Source organism: Ursus maritimus, unplaced genomic scaffold, assembly GCF_017311325.1.
Source record: "Ursus maritimus isolate PB19 unplaced genomic scaffold, ASM1731132v1 scaffold_6, whole genome shotgun sequence".
In the NCBI taxonomy this organism is placed as follows: Eukaryota; Metazoa; Chordata; class Mammalia; order Carnivora; family Ursidae; genus Ursus; species Ursus maritimus.
In genome coordinates this window covers 64612245-64639246 of record NW_024426774.1, presented here as the reverse complement: position 1 = coordinate 64639246, position 27002 = coordinate 64612245, and the positions used below count along the sequence as shown (strand labels likewise).

Here is a 27002-nt window from a genome sequence, read left to right as displayed (position 1 = left end):
GGCCTCTAGAATTATGAGAAAATAAATTTCTGTTACTTAAGCAACCTAGGCTGTGGTATTTCGTTACGGCAACCCAAGCAGACTAATACAGTAGTGTAATGCTGAGTAATGATAAGAAACATGAAAAGAATAAAATAACGGCAGAAGCATTGACAGTGATGGAGTGAGACCTCTGTTGAATATGGCAACTAGGAAAGGCCATTGGGGAAGACCATTCCAGGCTGAAGTATTTCTGGGGGAATTAATTCCCTGACATGGGAACAAAACTGAGGCATGTGAGAAAGAGCCAGAAAGCTTGTTGCATCCCAAACACATTAGGTAGGGCGCAAGTCAAAGGAAATGGGGACAGAGAGGAAACCAAGGGCCGGATCATCAGGGCCACACAGGTCACGGCACAGACTTCACATTTTATTCTAAGTTTTAATCAGGAGAGTGGCAAATATGATTTACCTGCCAAGTGTCCCTAGTTACAAAGCAAGGATACCACAGGAGAAAGAGCCTGGAAGCTGGGAAATGGCATGAGGTGGGTTTCATACTCGGAGTGAGAAATGATGGGCCCATGGGCTAGAGGGAATGGGGATGAAGAGCTAAGAAGTAGTTGGATTCAGAGTTTATTTTCAGGATAATCCAGGGTTTGTCCCAACGAACTGGATGTGACGTGCAAGAGAAACAGTCAAGGGGAGCAAATTGAGCTGTACAACTGGGTAATCGCCATGCCAGTTACCAAGATAATAAAACAGCAGGAGACCCAAGTTTGGTAAAGAGTGGGGTTGAATCAAGAGTTCAGTTTTGCACATGTTAAAATTTGAGATGCCTGTTAGATATCCAAGCGGAGATGTTGAATAGGCATTTGGATAGCCCAGCATGGAGTTCAGGGAGAGGTTAGGACTAGAGATATAAAATTGAGTGCCATTAGCATTTAAATGGTATGGAAAGCCAGAAGATGGAAAATCACCATGATTACTGCCAGCACCTGCTTCTCAGTTTATAGATCCATCTTTAGAGGTGGGGGGAGGAAATAGGGGGCTGTTATCCTCTCTTTCTTCTCCTCCTTTCCCTGCTTCAACCCCTCAAAGATTATCCTATCTGGCTTCAAGTGGTCATGGTCTTTGCTCCAGCTAGTGACTGGCTGTCCTGCATCGCATCACATTGGGGCCAGTGCAGCTGGGCTGAGCCCACTGAGCCTCATCCCGCAGTCACCTGCCCCCGCAGCCCTCCCACCGGCGAAGCTTGCTGCTTTGTGATCTAGGCTCAGTCCAGGCCTAGCCTGGCCTCTCCAGAGCCTTGGATCTCTGATGGAGATGAGTCTTTTCCTGGCAGCCTGCCTGTCTCTCTTACCATCCCATGGGCCTGGGATCTTCACCGACTCTTGGCCTTCCTTCAGCTCCAGTAGGAGGACAATGGAGCAGGTTTCTCTGGTGGGACCAGAGGCTTCTTTTGTTAATGGAAAAGAAAAACAACTGCTTTTACTGGATACGGGAGAAAACGCAGGTCTCTCTGGGAGTCAACAATCTCACTAGGTATACATTGCCCCTGAACCGTGAACGAAGAGGGTGGCTTTGAAAGGGGAGACTCCGGGACCTGGCCTGGCTAGATTATGGAGAATTATTTAAGAATGCACTATAATCACAAGTCAGATCTGGACAGGAACCCAAGACTGCCAGCACCCGAGGAGTGCTGCTGGTGGCCTAGAGTGGAAATCTTCCAACTGGGGTGTGAATAACTTGAAAATGAAAAAGGGAGGTTTACAGATGCTCATTTTTAGGACCCTAAAACTGAGCTGTTTAAGAACGCTTCTGTGCCAGGGCGCCTGGCTGGCTCAGTTGGAAGAACACAGGACTCTTGATCTTGGGCTTGTGAGTTCGAGCCCCATGTTGGGTGTAGAGACTACTTAAAATAAAAATCTTAAAAAACACTTCTGTGCCTTAACTCTGCAGGACCTCATGCTGCTTTTTCTTTGCCACTGCCTGTCTGTTACTGCCTGCTTCCCACTTCGTAAAAGAATTCCCACCTGGAATATTAGGAGGGCATTGCTCCTGGATGTAGAGTTGCTAAGAAACTACTCAAAATATTAATTTCAAAGAAGGATCCTTTAAAGAAAATCCTTAAATTATTTTTCAAGGGACCATAATTTTCAACTTTATCCCCAGCTTATACACACCACATATATTACCAATTCAAGGATACTCATTTTTGCTTTTGGTTTTTAGCTCGGCGGAGGCGAAAGTACAACTGTCTTTGGTCATCCTGAATCTGGGTTCATCCAAAACCCGCCACCTCCACCATGCTGCCTAAATTTTTTGGCCCCAACAATACTGAAGTCGTGTACCTGCAGTGCACCAGTGGGGACGCTGGTGCCATGTCTGCCGTGGCCCTGAAGATCGGCCCACTGCGTCTGTCTCCAAAAATGGTTGGTGATGACATCGCCAAGGGAATTGGTGATCAGAAGGGTCTGAGGGTGACAGTGAAACTGACCATTCAGAACAGACAGGCCCAGATTGAAGTGGTACCTTCCACCTCTGCCCTGATTGTCAAAGCCCTCAAGGAATCAAGAGACAGAAAGAAGCAGAAAAACATTAAGCACAGTGGAAATACCACTTTTGATGAGATGTCAACACTGCCTGGCAGATGCAGCACTGATCTTGAGCCACAGAACTCTCTGGAACCATTGAAGAGATCCTGGGGACTCAGGGTACCTGGCTGGCTCAGTCAGTACAGCATGAGATATTTGATCTCCGGATTGTGGGTTTCAACCCCACATTGGGCATAGAGCTTACTTAAAAAAAAAATTAGAACAAAAAACCCACAATGACTTCATCTAAGGAAGAGAATGCTGAGGGTCAACACATTGTTATCCATTGTGCAATAATCGTCACTACTTTCCTCCGATGGTTTTCAAATAATTGGACGGGAAAGTCATAGTACTGCAATCTGATGTTCAGAAATGTTAGGGTTTTCAGTATTTTTATTTTCCAAACATTATTTTAAAAGAACATTAAAAGCATCAGAAATACAAATCTGGCCTAAAGGTTAACATCAGAACAATTATAAAATGTTTGAAATACATCACATACTTTGCATCACAGTAAAGCATCAAGAGAACTAATTAATGTACCCTGCTAATAATTAGTCATAATTCAACTGAATTCTCATTATTTTTAGTTCTCAGTTTAGCCCTTAGAGAGAAGTTATATATGTCTATCCATATCTCCTGCTATAGATAGACATATGTAACTTACGAAGAGATAAGTTGTATCTATCTCTGTATCTCTACATGGACGTAGAGATAGGTGTGAGGGAGGGCTAAGAATCTAGCCCACCATATATTTCATGCAAGTTAAATCAGTAATTTCTTGATGAGCGTAAAGAGACTGAACACCTCATATGCGCATGCTTACTTTTCTGTATACCATAACTTTCACCTCCCAAAGATGGATCAAGTCATCTCAAACTCAAAGGTGGTACAAGAAGGCTGTCAGCTCAAATTTTACAAGTAGAAATTACTTTTAAAAAAATCTTTTATTGAATCACACTGGAAATGCCTAGCCAAAAAAGAGATACTTTAAAAAGTATATTCTTGATTAATCTTAGTAATTATAAAGCTGTTTGGCTTATTGGGATAAATACCCAGTTCTAAATTTAGACAAATGTCTAATTCCTAATTAGAATTCCCTTCAAATGATCTTGGAGAGGATATTAGATTTCTTAGTTCTTTGTTAAAAAGGGGTAATATATATTACCCTATCTCGTGGGAGTATTAATAAATGAAAAGAGTGTTGTATTAAAAATATAAAAGCATAATTGAAATAGGTTATAGTGACTTCCAAAAATAGCATTCAATTACAAACAAGAAAAAAATGTGACAGAGTGGCTATTTTCTCTCCTGTTAGAAAATTTAATAGCAAAATAAAGGAAGAAAAGGCGAGAAGGAAGAAAGGAGAAAGGAGAAAGTCCTAAAAGGTGAATTCAAAAATAAAATCGAACCCCTATCTCACACTTACACCTCACCAACAGAGTGACTGGTCGGTGCTGGGAGGCGGCAGTGGGATGGGGCCCGCGCAGCGCTCCCGCGGGACATCCGCTGTCTTCTCGACACCTCACAGCACTCCTGTACTTGGGGACAGCCTGGAGAGGGAGCTGTACACTGAATACCCTTCATCCAGCCTGCAGTAACAGTTCCGGAACGTAACAATTTCTAAAGATAGGTTTGGGATCTTAATGCTCATCTTGAGTCTAATAGCTAGGTTCCAAAATTGTAGCGAGTTCAAAAGCTAACTGTATAATGAAAATATTTTTACATAAAAATATGAATTTTCGGTTGTTATGCTAGGAATCACAGAGTAGATCATAAAATTAGTTTTAGGTATAGAAATACTTAATCAGGTTTCCTTATTGCCCATGGCCAAGATTCATGGGAGAGAAATAACACAATGAGTTTGAAAACAGATCATCTTAAGAATTTTTCCACCACAGTGATATTTAAACGAAGACTAAAAAAATTATTTTTAAAGAGTTACTTAGATACTTTGTCAGCTTGTTAGCAAACCATCCTCACACAGAAGGAATGCATAAATCAAAATACTTCCGATCTCATCCTCACACCTTCTTAAGCAATAATGAAGATCACCTAAGACACGAGAGCAGTCCAGACTGCTTCCCACAGCGCCACACCCTGGCTGGGAGGACCACAGTTAGTGCCTCTGCCCCCAGAAATCACTAGGACTCTTGGGTAAGCTGATTCCAAAATAGAGTAATTCATTTTTAGCAAGCAAGAGCATACTTCTTTAAAAAGAAAAAAAAACTATACAGCTAGTCAATTCACACAAAATAATAGTCTATAATAAGAAATGGTAGTCATCATAATTCTCGGCTGACTGTCTTAGGAAAGCAAAGTACCTAATGCCTGTATGTCTTGGGTAAGGTAATTACCGAGAACGTATTTCGGGTTCTCTGTTGCGATAATACATAATGTATTCAAATAAGCCTGCTACCAAAAAAGTGTATTGTTCCCCATTTCAACACTTCCAAGAATCAAAATGTATAGTTCAATTAATAAAAAATTCACCTCAGTGAAGATCATACCTTCACAGTGTTTAAAAAATCCAGCTCATGTGTACTTTGAAGACCCCGAGCACAGACTCAGATGGTCACCATGAGTTCATTTTCCTTTAATATACTAGCATGATCATTCCTGGCATCTGTTTGAAAGTTTAGTACCAAACATCTGAGCACAGGTCAGGGTAAAAACCTAAATAAATGTTTACATTAAATCTTAAAACGTCAAGAAATCGCAAAGCAAATCAATGGATGCTAATACTCCAGACAGAAGAAAATCGTAACTGCTAAGTGTTCCGCTGAGTCTTGAAGTTTTCATCTACCGCTGGGCTCACAAAAGTGAAAATCGGTTAGTATCCGAAACAAAAACAGTTTACACAAGGGGCTCCCGCCTCCAGGACACTAAACGGACGGCACTGGGATCTGCCTGGCTGACGTGCTGTCGTATTCTTGCATTAAATCGTTAGTGGTGTGATAATGCATGGCGATATAGGAGTTGGCAAACCCGAACGAGTTCACCGGCTGCAAGTTCCGCGGGAGGCTCTCTCCCTGCGAGGGGCTGCTGTTATAGATGCTGTAGTACGGCTCGATCCGCGTGTTGATGGGCGTGGAGCTGCTCTGCCCATGGTGCTGATGCCCAGCCGAGATCTTGGGGCTGACCACACTTTCCTTCGAATGACTTGGGCCGCAAGCCTGGTCCACAAACTTCTTCTGGGGCTTTGGAGACAACATGTAGGCGGAGTTGGTCTCATGATGGGAGGACTTGTTTCTGTTGATCTCAAGGTTCCCTTTTCCCATTGCTCGAAGTCGAGTCTTCTGTTTGCAGCAGAAAAAACCCAGGCCGACGTACTGGAGGCACCAGAGTGCTTTCCTTCTCAGCCCGGCGCTGTTCCGAGAATATATAAAAGGGTTTAACCCTGACTTGAAAAATATAAGGGTAAATCCAAACAGTTCAAACTGGTAGAGGATGAAGCTCCCACTGCGGGACAGGACCACCTGCACCAAGGAAATCCCCAGGGGAAGACAGCACACCAGGACGGAGAGCACAATAATCACGCAGGTGACCACCGCCTTGGAGTCCTTGGCCGTGGACAGGTTGACCGCCGACACGAGCTGGAGCCGGCTGGCCGCCGGGGTGGGCATCTGGTGAAGACTCTTGGTGTATCCGTGGGTCTGAATGTGCTGCAGCTTGTTGTAATTCTGGTTTCTGTAGAGAGCCGGCACGGTACACTGCCCCGGGTCACCCGCTCCCTTGCCGGGGGCCCCCATGAAAGGCTGTGGTCTGGAAGCGTCCACCGTGATCACCGGGGGGCTCTTCCTGACTTGAGCGTTCTTCCGCAGCGTCTGCGCAATCATGATGTAGGAGACGGACACCACCGCCACGCAGAAGGTGAAGTCCACCACGTACAGAGACACGATGGCTTTCCCTTCTCCGGCCGTCAGACTGGACATGGGAAGGCAGAGGTGGGACTTGCTGGTTTTCAGGGTGCCCAGGGTGGCCAGAGTGAAACTGGTGGCCCAGAGAAGCAGGGTGAGAAGCACGGTGCAGGGAAAGGAGGCCGTGCAATTGGGCTGCTTCCCCAGCACCATGCGGAGCCGGTGCAGGGCGATCACGGCCACGGTCTTGAGGGACATGATGATGAAGCCAGAACTGGTGACGTGGAAGGTGAAGCAGAAGGCATCGGGGATGCCCCTGGCGGGGCTGAAGAAGAGCACGAAGGTGAACATGGGGGCGGTCACGCCACAGATGAAGAGGTCGCAGAAGGACAGGTTCAGGATCATGAAATCAAAGTTGGTTCTGAACTTCCGGAAGGCTGGATCAAAGAAGGACAAGAAGACGATGAAGTTGCCGTAAGAGCCCAGGCAGAAGATGACCGCCAGCAGAAAAGTACAGGTGACCAAAGTGGCCGTGTGGATGAGGTGCTGGAGGTCCCCCGGGACGGCGGTGCCGTTTCCTCCCTGGGAGCGAGGCGCGCGCAGCAACGTGCCATTGGGAGCATCGTCCAGGGGCTCCGTGGAGTTCATCTTCACACACGACGGCCTCTTCCTTCTGGGGCAGGGGAGTCAGGGCCGCGACTCACGGCTGCGCCGCATGTGACAAAAGAGGCCCGAGGCAGAAAAGCCTGTGCACAGAAACGCACATCCAGAGACAGAATTAATGTAGCAAGCAGAGTGATCTCAGGATTTTGTACAAATGGACTAGAGTTTTTTAGTCCTGACGCAGAGAAAGCATTTCTCCTCTCGAGGCCCAACACAGAAAAGACACAAACACCTCAAAATACATTCCTTCAGCTAATTTCAGGTTTCCTGGCACAGAGATTTGCAAAATCAAAATCGTTTAAGCATCACCTGGAGAGTGGGTTAGAAAAAGCAGATTCCTGGGCCCCACCCTTTGAGTTTCTGATTGGAGGGTATGCAAATGTTACTTTTAGAAATACTGCGGTGCCTCACACTGGAGATCCAAGAACATAACTTCTGCACTGAAGAGATCACACTCTACTGAGAGCCTGATGTAAGTCAGATGACAGCAGAGTGCTGCGGAAGTAAGAGAAGGGAAACCTAATCCACCTGGGGTGGCGGCTGAGAGAGGCTGAAGGGAGTGGTGGTGAGGAGGAGGTGAGGAGAACTGGGGGGAAGGGGCAGGGCAGGGACTAGGGGGAAGACAGGCTGGGAGGACAGGAGGTCTTACAGCACGTGCTTGAGATACAAGCCAGAGGGCACTGCTGAAGTATCCTGTGGCCCCCACAAATCGCTAACAAATCCTCTTTCTTTCCCTAGGAACAAGCCTTTATTTTCCATTATGTGTTATTTCTTCTGCCTGCTGGTAATTTCTTGGCCAACTCCCTATCTTCCTTTGGAAAAAACTTTGTGCGGGACTACATTTGAGAGGAAAAAATGAAAGCATTGAAGGATGTCAATTATATTTGAGATTTACGAGGTGCAAAGTCAACTCTCTGTACCAAGGTGAGTTATTATTCCAACAGCAATATCCTCAGGACGAAGCAGGAGGCACAGCCCCACTCACGCAGCGGTTGGCTCAGTTTACGTTGACCAGTGCACGCTCTATGCCAGCTTTACGCTAGGTCCTGTGGGTAGACAGAGGAGTAAGACCTAGCCACCGCTTTAAAACAGTAACTTCTTTTTCTTCTTGCCCTTTATTCTTTTAAACTTTTTTTTTTCTTTCAATGAGATTTAAGGTACATTCACACATCTTGGATTGTTCCAAATCCCAAAGCCCTGTGTGGCCCAGGGCCCACTCTGCTCTGAAGGATGCTTCCAGAGGGACAGCTGAAGTCGTTCCTTAGAGACTGGCGCAGTGCTCTTGACAACTCAAAGGTATTGCTTGCATCCAGCATTTTAGGAATAAGCAATGGCACTGGGGAGGTCCAGGGGTGATGTTCCAAATATTTAACCACCGGCTCCAGCTGGGTCCCAGAGGCCTCCGGCTGTGCCAGGGGTTAACCTTTCAGTTGCTGGGTCGTGGGGCACAGAGAAGAGAGGCCAGGGCCATGAAGGATTACTGCTCAGAGCCCCAAACTCAGGGGCTCTGAGCAGCAGCTATGAACCACCCAAATGGAAGTCTCTCAGCATTCAGTAGCAGGTATGGCTATGCCAGTGAATACTGGACAAGTTTCAATCCTAGGGAGGTCCATACACCTAATGGATATTCTTTATGAAGGAAGAAGATGGCCTCTTCTTTATTCTCAATGGTCGAACATATTGTCAAATCACGACAATATGATGAATTTCTCCACTGGCAAGGGAGACTAGCTTTTCTGTATAAAACTTTCCTTATAAAAGTTCTGTGAGAGAAAAATATAAACCCCAACCACCTGTTTCTTGATTAGAATTAAAAAATAATGGATAGCTTACTGTTTTCACTTAAAGACCATGGGCCTGCTTCTGAATCCTTTTTGATAGCTATGTAGTAAAAAAGACAACCTTTTACTATTTGTTTTTTCATTGTTAATTGGAGGATTGGGATTAGCTGATGATAAAAGAAGTAGCAAAGAAAACTCAATTTGAGGCGGCAGGAAGGCAGAGAGAGGCAATACTATTGTTTCTAGCAATCCTCCTGCCCCAGAAGGGTTTCCTCTTTGGAGGCAGGGAAATGAACAGGGCTGAAGATGGGAGCAGGAATTTGGTTTGGGAAATTAGAAGAATGAAGCATCTGGAATTGATGCTAAGAGAAATATCAAGTAGGTAGGTAGTAATGAAGAAAAAAGGTGATAAATTATGGAGACCACAGGCTAGGAGATATTTGGAAACATTACTGTCAAGGGGAAGATGGGATAATGATGAGGCACTGACATTAGTCAAGAATAAGAGGCAGGGGGAAAAAAAGATTTGGAGGAGCTGAGGATAAACTTCCACTTTCTGCACAGTTATAATTTTTTCAATATATTTAAAATTTTTCAGATGTTCAAAAAAGAATTCTAGGTCAGTAATATAATTATCAGTACCATTAATAGTATGTTAACTTTGCTGAGTGCTTATGATGTGCGGGCGCTGTCCTCAATGTGCCATACTATTAACTTACTGAATCCTCACAACCCTGAGACAGTATAACGCATCCCCATTTTACAGATAAGGAAACTGAGTTGGAGAGCGAGCTCCTAATTGAAAGCGGTAGGGGCATGGATTGGAAGCTAAGCAGGTGCTGCCTATAGCTACACTCGGCATCACTGCCTTAACTCAACAACAGCGAGATCAAGGGCATTCCACGGGTCAGAAGACAGTTACAGCAGCCTTCGCTTATTGGGCGGTTAGCATTTACGTTCCAGAAGCTTTACATAAGCCATCAAACTTTACTTCAGGCCCAGTATAATCCTATGAAGTAGGTATTACAATCCCTACCCAACTGTAAGTTCCTGGAACTCAAAATATGAACACACACACACACACACACTTCTTTGTACCTTCAGGCAAGGTTGATAATTATGGTTCTGGCATAAAGTAATTATAAATCCTTCTCATTGGATCATTAGAAAAAAAGCAATGAGAGGCTAGGAAGAAAAGGAAAAGCAGAACACAGAACAGAAATAAAGGTTTTGGCAGAGAAACTTTAAGAGCAAAGGAGGAAATGGAGGAAAAGTAAACCCACTTCTGGGACTTTGAAGAAAGAGGAGGCTGAGATCACAATTTTGAACGAAGTTACGATGGTAGCGCTGTAAAACTCAATGATTTGCGGGGGTGGGGGGGGGAGTAAATGAATACCTATTTGGTACTCCTAAATAGTAAATACAGATTACCAACGTTCTTTTCAATGCAAGCATACCAGCTTTTCTTTATTTCTGGCACCATAAGTAGGTGATTAAAATTGTAAAATCAAAAATTTTAAGTTGGAACACCAGTCTTAAGCAGGCACGTTCGCCGTAGTAAGAATGAGTTCACGTCTATGTGCATCTTGTTACAACTACGGAGGAGGGACCCTAAAGTAACTAGTAAGCAAGGAATAGGAAGTGAAAATTGGTGTACAGTGTCCATGATTTCTCACTAAGATGTGTTAAGAGCCTATGATAATCTAGGGTGCTATCTTAATATTTTAGTACATATGAAAACATTTTGTTTGAGCTTTTACAAGTTAGTTCGTGGCTTGGATTCTTCCAACTCATTTTTTTCCCCCTCATAATGCCTTAAATTCCTCGAGGCCAGGCATTTTCACAGTCTAATCCTCACAGAGAGCAAGGTTCTGTACTATTATTATCCCCATTTTATTTGTGTTGATCAGGAAAACCTCAGGGAAGTTAGATGACTTGCCCAAGGTCACTAAGATACAAGCCAGATTTATCTGATTTCAGAGCCCACGCTCTTTCTCCCCAGTTCAACTACCTCTTGAACCCTGGAGCAGCTGACGGGTTGGGGTAGGGTCGGTGGATGAGGGAGGCCCCTCGTCTGGGGATGGAGAGAGAGGCTTTGGGGAGGCGAGAGCGACCCCAGCCAGGGACAGGCGGTGGGTGGGTGCTCCCCGGGGTGCGGAAGGTAAGGAGGGCCTAGTTCGGACCAGGAAGCTTGTAAGAGAATCGGCAGAGGGATGGTGGGGTGCGGAGGGCTCAGGCAGGGCATGGGCAGTGGGGAACGGGTTTCGCGGCCCGGCAGAGCCCGGGAGCCGGCCAGGCAGGGGCGAGATGGCTCCCTGCAGGCCGCGCCAGGAGGGCAGGTGCGCGGCGGCCGGGCCTGGAGCAGCGCAACCGCGCTCCTCCTAAACCGTCGGCTTCCCGGGGCCCGGCCCTCCCGGCCCCCGCGGGGCGTCCTCCTCCGGGGCCCGCGGCCTCTCACCTGCCCGGTGGCCGCAGCGCCGCCCCCCTCCTCCATCTCGCAGCCCGGACCCCAGCGCCGCCAGCCGCCCGGGACGAGGCCGGGCTCGAGGCATCATCGCCATCGCCGCCGCCGCCTCCGCGCATCCCGGGAGCCGCCGAGCCGGGGGCGCCGAGGCGCAGTCACGGAGACGCCGAGGGCGCCGCCCCCTCCGCCGGACACTCAAGCCCCGGCGCCCGCCTGCCCCCCGCGCCCTCAGCGGCTCGCGGGCCCCCGGGTGCCCGGGGCTGGCCGCTGCCGCCGCCCCGCCCTCCGCCCCCCGCGCCGCGCCGCTGCCCGGGCTGGGCTCGCCGTTCCGCGGTGCGGGGACCTGGGCTCGGAGGCGGGCGAGAGCTGGCGCGCAGAGCTAGAGGGGGCCTGCGGACTGAGCCGCAGGCCGGGAACGCGCCCCCCACCGCCCCCGCCATGGCCTTAGCGGGCGGAGAGCGTGGGACGGTCGGGTGGCGGGGCTCCCCTCGGTGTCCCGGCCTTCCTCTCGGCGCTGCGGCTAACGCTCTGCCTCCTAGATTCAGCTGGCGTCATCGTCCAGTTCGGTACTTTGAGACAGAGTTTGTAAATGAAGACATCATAACAATTTATTTTTTAAAATATTTTGTTATTTGAGAGAGAGGGCGCAAGAGCAGGGGTGAGTAGGGGTAGAGGGAGAAGCAGGCTCCCCGCTGAGCAGGGAGCCCCATGCGGGGCTCCAGCCTAGGACCTGGAGATCTTGACCTGAGCTGGAGGCAGACGCTTAACGACCAAGCCATCCAGGCGCCTAAGCATTGCGTTCTTGATGTTGGGCTCAGGTCAGGACCCAGGCGTGAGATCGGGTGGGGCTCTGCACTCTGCGGGGTGTCTGCTTGGGATTCTCTCTCCCTCTCCCCCTCCCCCCCCCACTCTCTTAAATAAATCTAAAAAAAAAAAGAAAGGACTATCAATTTGCAGGGAAACCAGCATTAAAATACTATCATTGACAATGCAAACTGGTAACGTGCGGGTGGAGGAAAACAACATATCAGAGCAATTACAGTATCTAGATTCTTGACCTAAAATTTTACTCCTCAAAATTTATCCTGAGGAAATAATTGAAGAAAAAGGTTTTAAGCATGAAGTTATGAAAATATTTTTTAAAAAGATTTTAATTACTTGAGAGCGAGCAAGCACAGAGGGAGAGGGAGAAGCAGACTCCCCTCTGAGCAGAGAGCCCCGCTTGGGGCTTGATCGCAGGATCCTGATATCAGGAAGGCAGACGCTTAACCGACTGAGCCACCCAGACGCCCCGAAGTTATGAAAATATTCATTGCAATGTAATTTGTAGTAGAGAAAACTGAAAACCTTGATGCTCAATGATAGGGAAATACTGAACATAATATTAAATTAATAAGACAATGGCCTTTGTGCACAAGAATAACTATGAAGACAATGAGAAAAAGTTGATTTTTCAGTGAAACAAAATTCCTCAGTAATCCTCTCTGGCCGCGTTACTAACCAGAACTGGGCTACAATCTAAAGGGCTCGGCAATGTCAAGTATCGGGAGTTTCTGAGAACAGCTCTCTCATCCTTTTTTCACCAAAACTTTCATTCCCATTAAGAGACTAGGTGGGTACATTTTCTTCCTAAGTACTGAAACATAATTTGCAAAGTCTTGTTTTTTAAAGGATCCATTCAGAAACTAGATTAACCGTGACAACCTCAAAGACAGACCTTCCCCCCTCCCCGACCTAGAAACCTACCTTGAGTCTCTCCCATGCCCAAACAGCAGTGACTTCTCAACTTCGGCCTGAATTCCCCATCCTTAACATTGTTCCTGCTGCTGTCCTCCATCCTTTTAACACAACATAAGTTAAGAACTACCCTAGACAACATAGCCACCCACCCCTTTTCTCTCTCGTATCCCTTTAAGTCTTGAGGCCACTGGTAGAAAATTTAGGGAATCAAGCCATTCACAGTATAACCAGATCGGGGGATCTACACCTGGTGTCAATCACCTGGGGCAAATGTTAGAAACTCAAATTAACCCTGTTTCTAGGTCTACAGTGGGCCTTAAGAACCTTCACCAGAAGTTCTCAATTCTGATGCACAACTGAAACATATGGAGCTTTTAAAAGACACTGACGCCTGGGGCATCTGGAGAGCTCAGTAGGTTGGGCGTTGGACTCTTTTCAGCTCAGCTCATGGTCTCAGGGTTCTGGGATTGAGCCCCGCGTGGAGCAAGGCAAGGGGCTCCGTGCTCAGCAGGGCAACTGCTTGGGATTCTCTTTTCCCTCTGCCCCTCCCCCACCTCACGCAAGCAAGCTCTAAAAATAAGATCTTTAAAAAGATAGTGACACCCAAGCCCCAACCAGAGAAATTCTGAGCCCAAGATGTCACAGCACGTGCCCAGTATCTTTTAAAGTTCCCACTTTAGGCACCTTGCTAAGGCATAGTTTCATACAGCTTATTTTAGAAAAAGCCGAAATGGTTAATATAGAATGTAAAGCCTCACTGCTTAAACTGTGACCTGAGGGCCAGGCATCGGTGTCATGAGCTAGCAGCATGAAATTAAAATTCCCATTTTAACGAAGTCCCCATGTGATTCTTAGGCACATCAATTTGAGAATCCATCTAGACCAACGCCGCCCAACAGAACTTTCTGTGATAAAAAAAAACATTCACCTGTGCTACTAAGGTAAACCACTAGCCACAAATGGCTAATGAGCACTTGAAATGTGGCTACTGAGGCTGAGGAAATGAGATTTTAATTTATATATAGCTAGCTACTGGCTACTGCACTGGACAAGTCTGATCTAGAGAATTCGGTTTGGTTAGAGGACATGCATTTATGGATCCCGCTCTGTGGATGCAAAAGGAATCCATGAGAATCACTGCCTACAGAACTGTCTTCTCTTCTTAATGAAGACAAAAGCCAGGTGTTAAAAACAATCCATTTATTGGGTTTTAAACTAGTTACACAATTGAAATCATCAGTTTGGCACTACTCTATACAGGGATCACGCCTGTGTACGCCGACAGTTCAATACTGTACCAGGACCTCTGCTGTGCTTAGGTCTGTAGGGAGTCATTCAGCAAGTAGATGCTAAAAAATATACTGTAGTGTTCCTTTAAGGAAGACTGTACAGGGTGTGTTGCAAGATGACATTCACCAACTTGTGAATTACTTTAACCTAGAAGATACCTTGCATTCTATAAACTTGTCATAGGCAAACATGTGGTGTTTGCATTTAGGGATGCACACAAAATGTTACATAAAAATCCAGACATTCTAACCATAAATGAACTCAAACAAAATCCCCACACCTCAGCTTTTGTAACATGAAAAGATAGAGAAAATAATTTAAAAACACAAAAAAATGGCATTCAATTGGTACAAAAGCCAAAAAATCACTACAATAAAGAGCTACATGTGAATCTTTACAAATTAATTACACAATGCTGTGTAAAAGGTTGCATCTGTACAAAGTCTTGCCAATGCTATCTCTACAGTTTATACAGTCTTTTACATCTATATAACATTTATTAATAAACAAGTCAGTTAAATATAAAGACTTATAGTCTCTCAACGATTCTGCAGGCAAAAAAAAAAAAGAAAGAAAAAAGAGAAAAAAGAAAAAAAAACTTACAGAATTTCCACAAACACAGCAGTCTTCCATTAGCTGAAGTATAACAGTTTTCGAAGAGGGTTGATCAAACAGTATATGTAAAGAATACAGGTAAAAATCAACCAGTCAGAGTTTTTATTGTTGTTGTTGTTTATTTTCAAAATCACACATTGTATACACACACAACAATCAATCAAAAATTTATTCACCAAACCCCCAGTTTTTCAGCAACTGCTCTTTCTGATCAGCACCAAAGCCTCCAGAGTCTGTGGGAAGCACGTGGACACAGACCTCACTCCTGCGTCTTGGTGGACACTCCATCAGGTCCTTGGTTAGGTTCCAGACTTGCCCTCTTTTCCTTCCCTCTTCATGGCTCTCCAGACCCAAGGCTCTCAAAGGCTTCGATTTATGGCCCACAGCCCTACTACCATCTACACCCAACAGCCATTTGGAAGAAATTCAAAATAATTTGAGATGAATGAAATGACGGGACCTGTATTACAGATAAGTATTCTCCGTTACAAGTAAACTGTTTCTTAATGAGTTCCTAGACTCTGTTTGGTCTTGGATGCCATGATCATATTGGGTAATTATTTCTAGTCTGAGACATTGTGGCTTTGTCAGATGTCTCAAAGAAAAAGTGATCAATGTTCTGGAGACACTTCCAGACAAGTTAGGTAATCAAATGGCAGCTGAGAACCTGTGGAACGGAGACTAATGAGACCAAACACAGAAGCCACCAAAATGATGAGAGCTCAACAGAGGCAGAGTTTGAAAACCTGCAGAGAGCCGCCACAGATGGCACCTGAGGATCTGGAATTTTTGATGAAAAGAGCTTGAAGTGAGGACTACTCATCTGTATCAGGGAGGAAAAAAATCTCAGTTAGACAACAGGACATCCACCTTTAAAGCTCGGTAAGTGAAATTTCCTTTCTTCTTCTTAACCTAGTGGAAAGGTGTCTGCGTTCTCCTCTTTAATTCAGGATGAAAAAGAAATACTTAAGAATCCAGATGCAATGTTCTCCTAACAGTATATAACCTAGGGTTCTTAGGGCAACCCCAAATGCCCAGGCCCCACTCAGGAGGCAACGAAGAGTAAGATTTCTTTTAACTAACCATTCCCAGGCTACTAAGCCCACTCATCGATAAAGGTCCAAAAGCAGTCACATCAATTCTCTGGGGACTACTTCCACTGGTCACAGCAAAAGTCACATTAACACATTTTTTTATCATCTAAATAAGGACATCTAAGAACGTCAGCAAAAAGAAAAACCTTGTAAGCACCCATGTCTCAATCATTAAACCAATGACATCTGCCTGAGGACGTCAGACTTCTTAAACTCAGCATTTTGCCAACTTACCCTTCTATGCATAATAGCACGGTGACACAAGGAGATCGGTGAGAACAAGCAGCTGGTCATCTGTGAACTGCTGTTTGTGTTCTTGCCAGTTGTCATGGTGTGTCCTTCGGAAATTGGATAAGGTCTTTTTTACAGTCATCTGTAGAGTAGGCAACCCACATACATTTTATTTTAACCTCTGAAAGATGAGGATTATATTTCGGATAACTTTAGCTACGTAAAAATCCCTCTAAACTTCAGATCTCACACTTCACCGAGTACCACAAAACCAACAAACCAATTCTAACTTCGCAAAGCCACCGAGCTCACTTCTTTAAAATGACTAGCTGTGCGTTAGGACAAGATCCTGGCACTTACACCATGTTATTAAACCAGTTTCAATACACACCTACGTCTATTTCCTAAGTGAGAAAGACAAAGTCATTGGTCTTTGCAGTCGCTTAGACACAGCTGTTCTCTAAATAATACCATCACAATTTCCTGTTTCATATTAGCTCCCAGTTAGATACTTCCTAGATATAAAATGTTAGTAAATAAGTAAAAAGATTAACTATCCTGACAACACTGACAATATTTTACTTCCACTGGACTGGGAAGACAGACGCTTTAGTAATTTCCTTGCTACTAAAAGATCTCAAGTATATAGAAAGCAAGGCCTCCACAAGCTCTTACTGATTACCGTCGAGTAGGCTTAGCCCCAGCCGAGGTAGTCGCGGCAGTAGCTTTATCAAAGCAGAAGGTCCAGAGCGAATAGGAAATTACTAGTAAAAGATTTTCGTACAAAAACATCACTGATATAATATGTGTGCAAAGAAACGACCAAGGAAGACTTTTACCTCAATAGGCTGCGGATCGTTCAGATGTGCACTGAGATTCATAAGGAGCTGGGGCATCCAGGTGGGAACATCGTAGGGACTAGAAAGAACACAGGCACCAAGACCCAGCACCCCAGCATGACGTTTGACCAACTCTGAAAAAACAAAAAAACCCCACCAATATATGTGCAGATATTTACACGACTCTACTGCACGTCACAGTGAAATAAAATTAGTTTTCAATTAAGCTAGTTGTCGTCAATGTGTTAATTTCTGCATTTAAAATGTATCTGTGTGCACACACAGCAAAGACAGGACTCTGAGGCTGAACTAGAAGCTGTCCCTCAATGAGGTCAGAAATGTGTCACAGGGGTGCCTGGGTGGCTCAGTCGTTAAGCGTCTGCCTTAGGCTCAGGTCATGATCCCAAGGTCCTGGGATCGAGCCCCGCACTGGGCTCCCTGCTCGGCGGGAAGCCTACTTCTCCCTCTCCCTCTGCTTGTGTTCCTTCTCTCGCTGTGTCTCTCTCTGTCAAATAAATAAAATCTTAAAAAAAAAGAAAAAAAGAAATGTGTCACAGACTTGCTAGAACTTGCACAGTAATAGTTTTGATCAATTCAAAGCCATATGCAAAAGTGCAATCGATCCTAAAACAATCTCTGATCAAAACTGGACCCTACTTTTCTGGATGGGATCCACAGAATGGATCAATCCATGAGGTAAACATACTGTATGTGAGGAATGTCTGTATTTCTCAAAACAGAGCGGCAATGTGTATTCTAGAGGGCCTCCTTTCTTTTTTTAAAACCTCTATTCTTTCTCTAGGGATAGTAGTTACTCCTTTCAAATTCTCCTGTTTTTCATTAAAGTTCTGTGTGTGTGTGTGTGTGTGTGTGTGTGTATTGTTATGTGTATACATGAAATATGGTGCCTGGGGAACTGAAGTTAATAAAAAAGGAATACGAAATATGAGAATTGTAAATAATGCCATTCGGGATAACAAAGACCTGAAACTACTAGTGGGTATTTTACACCAGCACAGTTACCTGCAGAAGGAATCGTATCTGCTACGGAACCAGGGTCTCGCTTTCTTTTCTTCGGTAGTTTCGTTTTGCAAAGTTGCTCAAAATGGATCTGCATAGGACTGTCCATGGTAAGGAAGTTACACTGTAACAGACCGCTTAACGTGGTAGCAGCCATTTCCCGGACCTGCAGAGATAATCACTTCTTTTAGAAGCGGAGACCCTAACCCTCAGGGGAATGCTGGAGGCTGGGGGGTGGCGGTGGGAGCGGGCGGGGACGGGGCGCTTTCCCAGACTTCGCTGTGCAAACTGTGTAAATGCTCTTACGCCGGTTCTTCCGGGAGATTTCATCCGATTCTCAACAGGTCTGGGACCGCAAAATGGATGAGAGCCGCTACATCAGGGTTGCGCAAAGTAAATGCTTAACTATTGCACACAAAATTAAGTTTCTCCATGAATTATTTCCCCACTGACGGGCAGTTGTCCTTCTCAGGGCTGGAACTGTAAAAGCAGCACCAGAGCCTAACATGAAAATGAATTTTCTCCTGGACTCCACATCTCTTGAAACTACTGCTGCTGTTTTCGGCCGAACGAACACAGCTATAGAACAGTCACTTTGTATAGTTGGCGTATGTTGGGGAGATTTATACCCAATTTACTTCTTAGGAATTTCGCAGGCTGCTGGCAGACTACAAACCCAGTTTACTGAAGTACCAAATGCAGAGTGGAGAACAGTCCATTTCAAAATGGAATAAGAACTCAAGGTTTGGGAAAACAAAAAAACCCAGGAAAATGCTATCATCTCATAGATCTCACAAAATCCCTGCTAAACGTTCATAAAGATAGGCAGTAATAATTTGGGAAAAAATCCCACTTATATATTTTGCTGTTCATTGCTTCAAAAGGTTTTTTCTTAAACGTTTTAGTTTGACAGTTTTGGGGTAATTAACATTTTCATTATACTATTAAATGAATTACATTATAAATTATTTTACTACATCATACTTGGTGCACTATTTCCTTTCATACCACGATTCATTTTTATATTCAACTACTGATGAGAATGTATTCAACTTCTCACTACTATGCTAAAAATATTCTTAATTTATGTAATTTTTTTCTATATTGCAATGTATTTTCTTAGGAGAGATTCTAAGAATTGAGACTACTAAATTTTAATGTATGAACAACTTTACTATTAATTTGGTGGCTATCAGCTGCTTTTCAAGAGCCAGTGCTAACAGACTACGACACAAGTCTGAAGCGGAGTACTCGGTATATACCTTGCTAACCCTGTTACTGTCACTATACATTTTGTTTTAAGTAGGCGCTATGCCCAATGTGGGGCTTGAACTCATGGCCCTGAGACCGAGTCACATGCTCTGCTGACTGAGCCAGCCAGGTACCCCTAAAAATTTTCCTTTATATCTAATAGTTTTCTTTAAACATTTCTTATTTAGATTACAAAGTTTTTTCAGTATTATCATGAGTAGCTTTTGCTGATTATTACTGATACTTAGTATTCTGTTTTAAAAATATGACAGAGGCACCTGGCTGGCTCAATTGGTAGAACATGAAACTCTTGATCTTAGGGTTTTGAGTTTGAGCCCTTTGTTGGATATAGAGATTACCTAAATAAAGAAAAAACAAAATCGTAAAAAAAATATGATAGTTTTAATGAATGTCATGGCTTTATTTAGAGTAACGGTTATGCTTAAGCCTACGACATGGAATATGAAAATAATTTCTGAAAATGTTCTACAACAAGGTCCAGCAAACAATAAATGCAATTTAATGTAACTGCTGTAATAGTTAAAATTAGGAAACACTGATTTTCAAGATTTCCACCTTTTCATTTCTATTCCTTTAGTTATTAAAAAATACAAGTAAGAAAAATTACAGACAGCTATAAATACTGTAAGCCTGTCATAGCTGTTACAACCAACTGTGTGTGAGTACTTGAGGGGCTAGCAATATCTACTCCCAGAACACAAGAAGGCTGGATTGCAAAATGAATAGGCTCATTAGGGAGGTGGAAAAATTTCCATTCTCAGTTTCCTATGGATGCGATCTATTTTCAGTGCTCTCAAATAGAGTATATAATTACTGGGAGTGCTCCACTACATAGAAAACCCACAAAAAAGTACAAATTTCACAAAAATTTCAGTTACATTTTCTTTACCTAAGGCCAAGCTGTAACTTATTTCTTATTTATTACAACATACTTTTCTTACATTAGACTATATTAGCTAAGAGATTTATCTTTTTGTATAAAATATTAATGTAGCCTCATCACAAGGTTGCCTTTAATTTCTCTACCAAGGAAAATAAAAAGGGGCAACAATCCTAACTTTACTGGATAACAGCATTTGTGGGTAGATTTTGATTCTTTCTAAGAGAGAGCACGCAAGTGTGTGCAAGAGTGGACGGGGAGGGGAAGAAGGAGGGGGGAGAGAGAATCTTGAGCAGGCTCTGCACTGGGTGTGGCGGGAGGGAGGCGGGGCACTCAATCTCACAAATCTGAGATCACGCATGACCTGAGCTGAAGTCAAGAGTCAGACACTTAACCAACTGAGCCACCCAGGCGCCCCTAGATTTTTATTCTCTTGAAACTGAAACTGCCTACATGCAGATTCCTATTAGTCCTTTTGAAAATTAGTAAGGTAAGTAAAATATTATCACCTGCAATTCACATATGAGAAAACTCTGATTCACAAATGTTATCTGCCCAAATGCAAAGACACCCCAGAACAAGAATGTGGCCAATGTTTGTTTCCATTTGTATGGAATCATGATTAGGGTATCAAAAGTAGTAACAGGGTAATGTTAAAATTAAAGTTACTTTTAATAATTTATGCTTTAAAAAATGCATCAGTGCATAAATAGTTCTTAAGGGGGGGGCATAATGCTTTCTCTAAATGTATTCAATTTTGATTTGCTATATCTTAAATTTTACCTCTAGTTGTTCATCCTCCAAAAGACTTATCACCAGCCACCTGATGTCTTTAACTGCATCTTCGTTGTTTAGGAAAATAAAGAGGTTATAAAATACCATGGTCTGGAGGTAGGTCAGCACTGTGTATCTAGCATGCCAAGAACTGCTTCTTGCTGTCTGTGAATGAGAAGGAGGAGAAACAATGGGAATAGTGCTGATGAGAGCAGGAGGCGACAGACAGGAATTACACACAAAATCCTATCATCTTCTAGGACACCTTTTATAGGCATGGTTAGAGGAAGCTCGTGTTATCGCTCCTTCAAAGTAGAAGGTTGCATGAACTATTTCAGGTCAAGAGAGTTCTTCAGAATGGCTGAAAATAAAGGGTAAGGAACACATGGACAGAGGTCAGCTTTTGAAGAAAATTATAATACTCTGACTCCTTAAAGAGTTACACGTTATTTTACTTTGTAGCAGGTAGTAGATTAAAAGCAATAACTGAGAACTATTAAATTCCATCATACACACACAAAAATGGGCGGTTAAACAATATTTTTCAGTGGTAATTCAACTTAGAAATCTGAAAACTATGGGAACAGGTTCATTTTTTATATTATGTAACACATGTTATGACCTGGGTAAAGGCCGAGCACACAGTATACCAAACATGCAGCCAGAAAATACACAACCAGTTAGATCTTTTTTCTTTTTTTTAAACCAAATATTGGGAAATAAAGTGAATAAAATAAAGGGGAAATGGTAAAAGGTAATGACCACCCCCTCCCTCGTAAGCACTTTGCATCCGAGGTGCTTCAATCATTAGCTCTTTGTGTATATAGAAAATCTGGGGGTTGAATGATCTCCCCAAGACCACAGAAGTTGGCAGCAGAGCCAGGTACAGAATCTAGGTCTGTTTCTTTGGGCAATATCTATCTTCTCTCATACTAGAAGAAAATTCAAAATGAAAAATAAATTTTAGGTGTGTGTGTACTACAGCTGACTTGGTGAAATTCTTAGAATGGATAACCAAATTCTAACTAAAACACAGGAATATTCGTCAGACACTCTTACTTGTTTTAGCACCTGAAGTACCAAAGGCACTTGATGAGGGTAAAGCAAGCCCTGAGACATTAGTGATAGACACAACTTTGCATCTCTTTTCAGCTCATCATAGCTATTGTCATTTTCCACTGGGGCGATCTGGAGAACAATAAAACAAACCAAACAGATAATTGAAATAACAGCCAGTACGTACAAAGGCACCCTTACATAAAATAAATCACATTTTTACCGTTAACAACTTCTACAGAAATTTTCAGATATGTACAAAACTAGGGAATAGTGCAAGGGGTCCCCATGAATCAATCACCTCCCCAATGACAAACACATAATCCTCCCATTTTTGCCCCCCGTGTTTCCTCATCCCCCAATTATTTTATTTTTATTTTTTTGTTTTTATTTTTTAATTAAAAAAATTTTTTTATTATGTTATGTTAGTCACCATATAGTACATCATTAGGTTTGATGTAGTGTTCCATGATTCACTGTTATCATCCCCAAATTAAATTATGTGAAGCAAATCCCAGACATATTTCACCCATGATTATTTTATTATGTATCTCTAAAAGAGAAAGTCTCTTATTTAAAAAACCTGGAATGACAACAGCCATAAAAATCCATGGCAGTTAAAATATAAAATACACAGTAGTGTTCAAATTTCCATTATTTTGTAAATTGGTTGTTTGGACTCTGGTTCAATGGTGATGATCACACAGTGCATTTGGTTCACGCAGCTCTTAAATGTAAAGGGTTCTATGAAAAACATATTTAAAAAAAAATCTCTAAATTCTCCCTACCCTCTTTTAAAATTCCTTGTCCTTTAAAAAAAAGGGGGGGGGCTGGCTACTTGGTTTTGCAGTGTCCCCTATAGTGGCCTTCCTTCCCTGTGGTGGCCTTCATTGGCTCCAGTATGTCCTGTAAAGTAGCCAATAGATCTAGAGGCTTGATTTTATTGAAGTCTAATTCTTTGAGCACAACATAAGCAGTGGTACTTCCTTCACTTATGGTCAGTTTTCTCTTTCTGTAATGAACCATTACAAAAAAAGGTTTACAAAATGGTGACACTCATTTCTTCTTATTACCTGGAATATTTCATACAGAAAAGCATTCCCTCCCTCAGTTTCTTCTGACAATGGTTTCCTTCCTATCCTCCTAAACTGAATAATGAATTTTTAAAACAATGTCTTTATGAACTAATGAATTTCAACAAATTCAATGGTTTTACTCTTACTGGTGCTCTAAATGGCTCCTGACTCCTTTAACACAACTGTTGCATCCTTGGTTTTTTGGTAGGACAATACGAATCAGGTTTATCCTGTACACTTCTTGGTCCAGACCTGAAGTCAGCTTTTTCTCCACGGAGCCCTGGTTCTTCTAGCAGGAAATGATAATCTGGGCACTAGGAGCACTGATCCCTACTAGGTTGATTACTGGTTATGGGTTTTTTGTGGACAGAACTAGGAAATAAGCATATTTTCTAAAGAAAAACAGATCATGAGATCATACTGATACTTTCAAACGTAGGATTACTGAGGTTTTACTAAACAGCTGGAATTTTAAAGACTTATTTATTTTAGAGAGGGCACACATGTGTGCACAAGTGGGGTAGGGGCAGAGGGACAGAATCTTCAAGCAGACTGCCAGCCTGAGCACAGAAACCAACACAGGCGATCCTACAATCCACGAGCCATTACCTGAGCCGAAATCAAGAGGCTCAACCAACTGAGCCACTCAGGCACCCCAATAGCTGGATTTTTATATCTTGTCACTCGTGCTAAAATTTCCGGTTCCTAATGTTAAAAAAGGAACAGGCCAAAATGAAATGACTCGCCCCCACCACAGCAAACAAGACTTAATTGTAGTTTCACTCATTCTGGTTCTGAAGGAATGTTAGGAATTAACTGATCAATAACAGTAAAGCAAACCGCATGACAGACACCCGCCTTGTCTGAAATAATCCTGTTTGATTATGCCTTTCTTGTCCCAACCCATTCTGCCTTTAAACCCTTCCACTCTGGGGGCCACCTGGGCGGCTCAGTCAGTTAAGTGTCTGCCTTTGGCTCAGGTTGTGATCCCAGGGTTCTGGGATCTAGCCCCGCATCAGGCTCCCTGCTCAGGGGGGGAGCCTGCTTCTTCCTCTCCTCTGCCCTTCCCCCTGCTCATGCTCTCTCTCAAATAAATAAAATTTATACATATATGTATATAAAAACCACCTTCCATTTTGTACAGCTCCCTGGAGTCCTTTCCATTTGCTAGATGGGTACTGCCCGATTCATGAATTACTGAACAAAGCCAGTAAGATCTTTGAATTTACTCTGATGAGTTTTAACACTATTGACAATTATCATTTATTGGCTCTTTATTACATAATAGATGTAATAGCTTTATTCCAATATTAGAGGATGCAGTCCCCACAGGCACGTATGATTTTTTTTAAAAGCCACTGCTCCGTATATTTATCCTTACAACCAGATACACAGTAAGGTGAGGTTCATTTATTTCACGGTGCTTTTCTTTTTTAAAGGCAGGGATGCCTGGCTGGCTTAGTTGGTGGACCATGTGACTCTTGATCTCGGGGTCTTGAGTTTGAGCCCCGCACTGGGTGTAGAGATTATAAATAAAAACTTAGAAAAAAAAAAAGAGGGGGGAAGTTCTCATTTCATTTTGTTTTATGATCATAAAAAGTATTGTTAGGGCTCCAAAGATAAATTGGTAAAATAAAGTGTACCCAGACAACCTTCTTTGCCTCCAGCCCTTAAGTGTCCTCTAAAACAGTCTAAATATACTTTCTTGTTTCTTTTTAAAGTATAGTTTTTTTTAATGTTTTTTTTTATTATATTATGTTAGTCACCATACAGCACATCCCTGGTTTTTGATGTAAAGTTCGATGATTCATTAGTTGCGTATTAAAGTATAGTTTTAATATGGGGGTGCCTAGGTGGCTCAGCTGGTTAAGCATATGACTTTTGATCTCAGGGTTGTGAGTTCAAGCCCTGTGTTGGGCTCTATGCTGGCTGTGGAGCCTACTTAAAAAAAAAAAAAACAAGCAAACGAACAACATCCCCCCCAACCAAAGTCAAAGGATAGTTTTAATATGGAAAAAAAATTATTCTTCTCTAAAACACTAAGGATTGTATTGACTTAGGTGAAATATTCAAAGCTTAGTATTACTAAATTTCTTTGCATGCCCATAACAAATGGGAACTTAACCATGCCTTTACTTTAACTATCCTTGTTTACCAAACTTTAGCCAGGTTCCTCTGAGCCCCCTTTTCATCCTTGGACCTACTGAGTCTAGCTGTAGCACGAATCCTGACATTTGAGCGAATCCCTCACCTCTGTATCTGATCCAGCTCCTTACCTCCATTCTTCCTATGTGATCATCGTGGGCTGCTTTCAGCAAGAATCCTGTCAAGTCAGTTTAGCAAGAATCCCCTATTCTTGCTGTTTCCTCTTAGTCATTTTCTACGCACCAACACCTCCCCCCATCCCGCTTACTGGCTAAATATCCCCAGCTGTCTTCGCTGTATTCAGTTCTAAATGAAGTCTTCCCCACAATTTTGACATGTGTCAGAATAATTTTTTCTTTAACAACTACACCTCCAAGCTGAGTATACTAATTCACTGTGATAATTTGTCGAGTTTTTGATGGAAATAATTTCTGTTAGCAGACTTTACTGAAACAAGTATATGAGATTTCGTCTCAAATGAATGGAGAAAATATAGATTATCTTGAAATTAAGCTGCACCTTTACATCAATACTTTACATAAAAGTAAATGTATCAATTTTCTATCTTATACTACAAATTTAAATGCAAAAGAGAAAACCATAAAAATTTAAAAAGAAAAAAGAATTGTTTAAAAAAAATAATCCTGGACTGGCATACTTCGAAACATCATTTAAAAATAAAGAAAATTATAAAAATGGAACTCCTTTATAACCAACAGAAAACTGGCAAAATACAGATAGCTGGCAAAAAAAATACAAATAGCCAATGTACAAGGAGACAGTCTCACTAAAGAAATACAATAATTTTGGTTTATATATATATTTTTTTAATCAATCAATCAATCAGCTCCAAGTCCAGTGTGGGGCTTGAACTATCTATCTATCTATCTATCTATCTATCTATCTATCTATCTATCTATCTATCTATCAGTAAGCTCCAAGCCCAGTGTGGGGCTTGAACTCACAACCCTGAGATTAAGAGTTGCATGCTCTACTGACTGAGCCAGCTAAGCATCTCAAGAAGTACAACAATCTTTTAAAAAATTTATTTAACCATCAAAGATTTAAGAAATGTCAGGGTTTGCTGGAAAGACGTAACACAAGACATGCTCTTTGGGGGGCAATATCCACTAAAATTACAAATGCAAGCAGATCTTTTACATGGTAGTTTATATACAGTAATTACTCTACAAATATATGCATATTTGTAAAAGACTGTTAGTATACTGTTTTTAGGAGCCTAAAACTGGGAATAACCAGTGACCACCCATAGAAAATGGATTAAATAAATGATAATACAATACAGTCATTAAAGAGGAAGAGGCAGTTATGTGAGAAGACGGTCATTATGTAACAGGCCAAAAAAAAAAAAAAAAAAAAAAAAAAAAAAAACCAGTCAATCTGCAGAATGAAATAGTTCTGTGTTTTTGGCCCAACAATCCCATACCTACACTTAGGCAATGTCTGGCACAGTTGTGCTCAAAGACAAAGGTATAAAAAGATAACATCAAACAAAGAAATCGAGGATAAAAATTATTACAAATACTCAACAATCCAAATCTCTAGGCAACGTACATGGAACTTTTTTTCATTTAGTTCACCCACAATAGAAATGAGGTGATTCAGAGTT

General features: G+C 42.7%; 2 protein-coding genes and 1 pseudogene across 2 annotated transcripts in view; 1 reads left to right on the top strand and 2 right to left on the bottom strand.

Moving 5' to 3' along the window:
• The first annotated feature begins 1400 nt into the window (after positions 1-1400).
• Positions 1401-4173, top strand: LOC103671774 (annotated as a pseudogene).
• A 1284-nt stretch (positions 4174-5457) lies between these two features.
• GPR75 (G protein-coupled receptor 75) lies at positions 5458-7080 on the bottom strand. Its single transcript, XM_008699860.1, has one exon. The coding sequence runs from the start codon at positions 7078-7080 to the stop codon at positions 5458-5460; it is 1623 nt and encodes a 540-aa protein (XP_008698082.1).
• Positions 7081-14265: 7185 nt separating this feature from the next.
• The window catches only part of PSME4 (proteasome activator subunit 4), a 103859-nt gene continuing 91122 nt past the window's right edge, over positions 14266-27002 (bottom strand). Inside the window, exons 42-47 of the mRNA XM_008699861.2 lie at positions 22155-22283; positions 21105-21260; positions 18173-18335; positions 17150-17283; positions 16314-16452; positions 14266-15808 (exon numbers count right to left, since the gene is read on the bottom strand). Coding sequence (XP_008698083.2) covers positions 16318-16452; positions 17150-17283; positions 18173-18335; positions 21105-21260; positions 22155-22283 — 717 coding nt within the window. The 3' untranslated portion in view covers positions 14266-15808; positions 16314-16317. The remainder of the gene's footprint in view (positions 15809-16313; positions 16453-17149; positions 17284-18172; positions 18336-21104; positions 21261-22154; positions 22284-27002) is intronic.